Below are 6,954 nucleotides of genomic sequence, written 5' to 3' on the forward strand. Positions count from 1 at the left end.
GTGGTGGAGTTAGTGGGTGGAAGTGCTGATCTGTCTTACCGCTTGTGGAAAGTAAACATTTTTGAGTCTCGTGGTCCTGGTGTGGATGTTACATAGCCTCCTTCCATGGACAGGGAGGGTCGGATCCTTCGTAATCTTACTGGCCCTTTTCTAGCACCTATCTGTATATATGATAGCATTTAGGCTAGTGCCAGTGACGCATTGGTCATTTTTAACTACCCATTGTAGACATACCCATTGTATGTCTATAAAGTGATGCCAGGTACAGGAGTGTCTGTCTGTACATGATATGACTGACAGGAAAAGATAAAGTAGCGGTAGATTAGTGGGTGGATGATTTGATCAGGAGAAGGTAATTGTTTTTGAGACTATACCTTTGACTATATAATAATAATAGAATCTACCTGTATATTGACATGCCCATATTCTTATATTACAGTAGTTTCTACGAGTCAACACAACGTCACTGCCTGCATTTCGTTTTATGTCATATTGGAGTCACGATATGGAACATCTCAAGACATCAGTGCACAAAGGTAGTACAAGTTGAAAACAAGGGAATGCGGAATAAAGTGTTACAGTTACAGAGAAAGTGCAGTGCAGGCAGACAATAAAGTGCAAGGGTCTTGATGAGGGAGACTGTGGGATCAAGAGTTCAGCTCTTAGCTGTGAGAGATCCATTCAAGTGTCTGATAACAGCCTCTGTCTGTAAGGAGCTTGTATGTTCTCCCCGTGACCACGTAGGTTTTCCCTGGGTGCTCCAGTTTCCTGCCACAGTCTAAAGACATACTTAGTTGGTAGGTTAATTGGTCATTGGAAATTGTCCCATGATTAAATTGGGGATTTGCTGGGCAGCATGGTTAGAAGGGCCAGAAGGACCTATTCTGCACAGTACCTCAATAAATAATGGTGGGATAGAAGCTATTAGTTATAGGAGGTTGGGGTGGTGGGGATGGGGCGGGGAGAGAAAAAAATCGACTTTGGTAGAAGGAATAAAGGTGATGACTATTTTCTAAACAAGGAAACAAATTTGCTGAAGGTTAACTTGTAGCTTGAGTTGGTGGTAAGGAAAGTAGTACAAACCTAACATTCATTTCGAGAGGACTAGAATGTAAACACAAGGAGGTAATACTGAGGCTTTATAAGGCATTGGTCAGACCAGACTTAGGATATTGTGAGCAATTTTGGGACCCTTATCCAAGAAGAGATGTGCTGGCATTGGAGAGGGTCAGGACGAAGCCAATCATACAGATTATTTCATTACAAAGCGCATTGAGGTAGAACAAGATAAAACAATAACATATGGGAAAATAGAGTGTTAACGTTTCAGAGAAAGTGCAGTTGAGGCAGACAATAAGATGCAAGGTCATGATGAGGTAGATTGTGAGGTCAGGAGTCCATCTTATCGTGCTTGATACTCAATAGTTTGATAACAGTGGGATAGAAGCTGTCCTTGAACTTGGCTTCAGGCTTTTGTACCTTCTGCCCAGTGGGACCACTGAGAAGAGAAAAGGTGAGGACGGGTGGAGTCTTCCATTATGTTCAAAGTCAAAGTAAAATTTATTATCAATGTTCACATGTTACCATATACTAAATTGAGATTCATTTTCTTGCAGGCATTTACAGGAAAGTAAAGAAATGCAATAGAATTGATGAAAACTATACATAAAATAACCTACCTGCACATTGACAGACCGATATATAAATAAACACTAACAAACGACCAATATGCAAAAGAAGGCAAATCATGCAAACAGTAAAGAAAAATAGAACGTCGGTTCTTCCCAAGACTTATTCCTCGATACTTATTGACTGCATTCACGGTCTGTTTTGGTTTCTAACGTTTAAACTCACCTCTCGCCTCCTCTCACTTGGAGTATTGTGAGCAATTTAGGTATACTTATCTTAGAAAGGAGATGCTGACATTGGAGAGTGTTCAAGGGAGATTCACGGGAATGATCCTGCGAATGAAAGGGTTAATATGTGAGTAGCGATTGATAGCTCTGAGGCTGTACTCGCTGGAGTTTAGAAGGATGGGGGGGGCGGGATCTGATTGAAATCTATCGAATATTGAAATATAGCGAGTGGACATGGAAAGGATGTTTCCTATAGTGGGTGAATGTGGGACCCGAGGGCACAGCCTTAGTATAGAGGGCTGTCCTTTTAAAACTGAGATAAAGAGGAATTTATTTAAGCAGAGGGCGGTGATTCTGTGGAATTCAATGCCATAGACAGCCGTGGTGGCAAAGTCGCTGGGTATATTTAGAGCGGCGGTTGACAGGGTTTTGATTAGTACGGGCGTCAAACGTTACGGGGAGAAGACGTGAGAATGGGGTTGAGAGGGATAATAAATCACACAAGATCCCATGACAGAACAGACTCAATGGGCCGAAAGGCCTAATTATGCTCTTATGGGCTCTTTATAGTCTTTATAGACTCTTTCAGTCTAGATAGAAGGTTTCGACCCGAGAGTCGACAATTTACTCTACTACCCCCCACCCCCCCGCCCCACAGATGCAGCCCGAGCCGCTGAATATCTCTTACAGCTCCCTTTTGTTTTGCCCTCAATTCTAGCACCTTCAGTCTCCGTCTCTCCATTTAACTGCTGGAGTCTACATTGGCACAGAAAACCGCTGCAGCTACTAAAGGGTTAATTTAGCCTAACCGGAGTCCTCCAATGAGACGGTGAATTGGGGCTGAAGCTCTGTTACATCAAACTGCACTCCCGCCTTTCTACCGGAGACAGTGAACATTTACAAACAGCCGAGAGTGGAAGGAGTAAAAGGTGGGAGCGGAGTCGAGGAAACCGGAGCCGGCTTTGGCAAGCCTTCACTGTGACAGCATGTCTCCTGGTTGCCAGACTCGAACTGAAGGATCAATGTGCGTCTTTACGCATATCGCTCGTTAACTCCCTTCAAAACAATGCTCTCTGCCGCTTTCTCTTCTGCTGCCCAATGCTGAAGATAACCAGAACTTACCCGTCTGCGATTCGCATAAGGTACGAGCAGGACAATGGCTAATTCTCACAAAAACACCTGTCTGAGGTGGCAAATGATGACCCTGATAATCTCGTTTTGCGTCTGGGATATTATCACCGGGCAGATTCGCTACTCGATTCCCGAAGAGTTGAAACACGGTGCGTTTGTTGGGAACATCGCCGACGATCTGGGACTGGATGTCAGGCAACTCTCCGCCCGCAGGTTTCGCATTGTCCCCGCCGCTAACACCCAGTACTTGGAGGTGAATCTGGAGAACGGGATTCTCTTCGTAAACGAGAAGATGGACCGGGAGCAGTTGTGTGACCTGAGCCCCAATTGCTTCCTGCATCTGGAGATCGTAGTGGAGAATCCGTTAGAGTTGCATCGCGTGGAAGTGGAGATACTGGACGTGAACGACAATTCCCCTAGTTTCCCTTGGCGTGAATTCCGTTTGGAGATCGCGGAGTCCGTGGCACTCGGGTCGCGCTTCCCGCTTGAGAACGCCCACGATCCGGACGTGGGCACCAACTCGCTGCAAAGCTACCGGCTCAGTCCCAACCAGTACTTCAGCTTGGAGGTTCAGACTCGCAACGAACGCAATAACTTTCCCGTGCTGGTTCTGGACAGATCACTGGACAGGGAGAATCAGGCGGTGCATCAGATGGTTCTCACTGCTCAGGACGGCGGCGTCCCGGAGAGATCGGGTACAGCTCAGGTCATAGTCACGGTCCTTGATGTTAACGATAACGCCCCGGTCTTTGACCAGGCTGTGTATACTGTGTGCCTGGTGGAAAACGCCCCGAAGAACACTTTGGTGATTAAACTTAACGCTACCGACTTGGACCAAGGCTCCTACGGAGAGGTGACCTATTCGTTCAGCAACCATGCGCCCGCGAGGCTGCGGCAACTCTTTCGGGTCGATGCCCATACTGGAGAAATTTGGGTCAAGGGAGTGGTGGACTACGAAGAGGCGAGTGTTTACGAGATTTATGTTCAGGCGAAAGATAGGGGTCTTTACACGGCGGCCGTGCATTGCACAGTGGTTGTGGAGATCATCGATGTCAACGACAACGCGCCCGAGGTGATACTGACTTCAGTGTCCAGTCCGATTCCGGAGGACGCTTTGCCAGGAGCCGTGATCGCCCTGATCAGCGTGACCGACCGTGATTCCGGAGAGAACGGAAAGACTACTTGCCACATCTCCGCCCATCTCCCTTTCAAACTCCAGTCGTCTTTCAAGAACTATTATACTCTGGTTACGGATGATCGCCTGGACCGCGAGAGAGTTTTCGAGTATAACGTGAGTATTACTGTCACAGACTTGGGCACCCCTCCCCTTTCCACCGTCAAAACCATTCTCGTCAAGGTTTCGGATGTGAACGATAACGCTCCCCGTTTTGCACACCCGTCCTACACCGTATACCTGATGGAAAATAACGCGCCCGGTGCGTCTATCTGTTCTGTCTCCGCCTGGGATCCGGATTCTGACCAGAACGCCTATGTCTCCTACTGCATCTTAGACAGTAAGATAAAGGGTACTCCCGTTTCATCATATGTTTCCATCAACTTAAACACGGGCAACCTTTATGCGTTGCGCTCTTTTGACTACGAGCAACTCAAGAATTTCCAGGTCCAAATTCAGGCTCAAGACGCGGGGTTTCCATCTCTGCACAACAACGTTACGGTGACGGTGATTATCCTGGATCAGAATGACAATGCTCCCGAGATCGTGTCCCCACTGCCGCCGAATGGCTCGGTAGAGATGGTGCCTCGTTCCGCTGATCCCGGTTACCTCGTTGCGAAAGTAACGGCTGTCGACGACGACTCTGGTCAGAACTCCAGGCTGAGTTACCTACTGTTCCAAGCCACAAATCCTGGACTGTTCAGCGTGGACCCGTCCATCGGAGAGATTCGGACCACGCGGCGTTTTGAAGACCATGATTCCCCTAGACAGAGGTTGGTGGTCCATGTCACGGACAATGGAAAGCCACCTCTCTCCACCTCTGTCACCATCAGCGTCTCGATAGTCGACAGTGTTCCAGAGATCATCTCGGACTTAACCGACGGGCCCCAAACCATTGAATACTTCTCCGATTTCAACCTTTACTTAATTGTCTCGCTGGGTTCCGTCTCCTTTGTGTTCCTGTTGGCCATTATCGCTCTGGTGACCATCAAGTGTCACAAGGATAGACACGGCACTCTTGGCCCCCGCTGTCCTCTCTGTACCTGTTGCTCCCGTGGATCCAGCCGTTGTTGCTGCCTCCGGAGAAGACATTCCAGGGACGTGCTGAATAACTCACACAACAACTTTCAGATACCCCCCAGTGCGAAAGTCCCGCCGAACTCCATGGAGGTAGGCGGCAGTGGCTCACTTTCCCAGACCTATTGCTACAAGGTATGCCTGAGTCCCGAATCGGCAAAGAGCGACTTAATGTTCCTCAAACCTTACAGCTCCTCCACTCCCGCCGGAACTAGCACAAAGCCCGCCAGCCCCTACGTGACCACGTGGAGGAAGCAGGCATTAGATGGGCCGAATATTGGAACCAATCTATCCAATGAGGTGAGTTACACAAGAAAGGTGATAATTTCTTTGTCCTTTGAATTGGAAGGTCTCTCCTCATCGCTGGGCGTAATTAATCTTTATGTTGAATATACACTCAGTGGCCACTTTATTAGGTACAGGAGTGGAGCCCAGCGTGGTTATCTGCTGTTGTAGCCCATCAGCTTCGTGGTTCGCCCTCACAGTGAGTTTAGAGATGCTTTCCCGCAAACCACTATTGTTACTGTTGTCTTCCTGTAAGCTTGAATCAGCCTGGCCATGGTTTTTTTGTTTGCCCACAAAATTACTACTCACAGGATGTTTTTGTTTGTTTTCCGCACCATTCTCTGTAAACTCTAGAGACTTATACGCGTAAATTCCAGGAGATCAGCAGATTCTGAGCTAACTAAATCACCCCTTCCGGCACTAACAATCATCCCACAGTCAAAATCATTTCGGTTCACCTCCATTCTGATGTATAGTCTGAACAACAGCTGAACCTCTTGACCACGGCTGCATGATTTTACGGATTGAGTTGCTGCCAGCTGATTGGCTGATTAGATTTTGCATTATAGGTGTATACCTAATAAAGTGGCCACTGAGTTCATTACACCTGGATAAGTTCATACTAGATTTGGCGGGTTATAAGATAACCAATAACTAACTAGGTGTTTAGCGTTAGAATAGTGGCTGGTCTGTCAGAATCCAATAGTCAGTTGAAGCCGGGAGTTCCCCACCAGCGCTAACTCGGAAACGCAAACTAAATGGGAGAGCATTGCTTGACCGTTGCGGTTATTGTACCAGCGAGCGCCATAAACGGGTTATCGTCACGTCTGGTATGATCCATAACCTGTGATTTATCTTTTTCACAGGTTTCGGGTCTCCATGGTGCGTTGTTCATTCCTTGAACGGGAATTAATGAAGAGATCCTTTCTTGCGTGATTTCCCCAGTATAGCTCAGGACGTAGCGCTCACAGACTTTTAACCTAACTGTGAATTCAAAGTACTCTATCTATCTTGGCCTGCTGAAAATTGCTTCCACCACGAATAGAGTCTGCGTCTAGACTACCTACAGTAAATTAGAGTGGCGGGGACTCTGGGTCTAGGAAGCCCAGAGCAAATCTGATGAGCAGTGGTATTTAATTAACCGCTTCAAAGGGAAAAGCCCTGTATAGAAACCCTTTGAACTGTTTGATAACTTCCAGCGGGGGGAAATGTTTTAAGAGGATTGGAAAGTCATTTTGGCAATAAAGTGATCAGAATTGATTAAGTTGAGCTGAATAGATAGAATAACAGCCATACTGATCACCAGCTTTCCAATAACAGCCGTCACTGTCTGCCCCTGAGGTGGCATGGAATGAAAATTATTTTAAAGCTTTGATTCTTTGAGACTTTGAACCCTTGCAGTTGCGATTTCAGTACCAGGCATTGAAGGTC

At 47.0% G+C, this 6,954-nt stretch overlaps 1 protein-coding gene across 1 annotated transcript; it reads left to right on the forward strand.

Moving 5' to 3' along the window:
• Positions 1-2,867: 2,867 nt before the first annotated feature.
• LOC140200998 (protocadherin-10-like) lies at positions 2,868-6,425 on the forward strand. The gene is made up of 2 exons (XM_072264634.1): positions 2,868-5,538; positions 6,390-6,425. Exons 1-2 carry the CDS (start codon positions 3,013-3,015, stop codon positions 6,423-6,425), a joined length of 2,562 nt encoding a protein of 853 aa, XP_072120735.1. The 5' UTR covers positions 2,868-3,012.
• The last annotated feature ends 529 nt before the right edge of the window (positions 6,426-6,954 follow it).

The sequence above is a fragment of the Mobula birostris genome, chromosome 7, assembly GCF_030028105.1.
Source record: "Mobula birostris isolate sMobBir1 chromosome 7, sMobBir1.hap1, whole genome shotgun sequence".
NCBI lineage: Eukaryota > Metazoa > Chordata > Chondrichthyes > Myliobatiformes > Myliobatidae > Mobula > Mobula birostris.

What these genes read in the sequence shown, in the direction of transcription:
- LOC140200998 (XM_072264634.1), top strand. Translation starts at nt 3,013, where the DNA reads ATGGCTAATTCTCACAAAAACACCTGTCTGAGGTGGCAAATGATGACC. An exon ending in GAACCAATCTATCCAATGAG is followed by an intron (nt 5,539 to 6,389) that starts GTGAGTTACACA and finishes TCTTTTTCACAG; the next exon opens with GTTTCGGGTCTCCATGGTGC.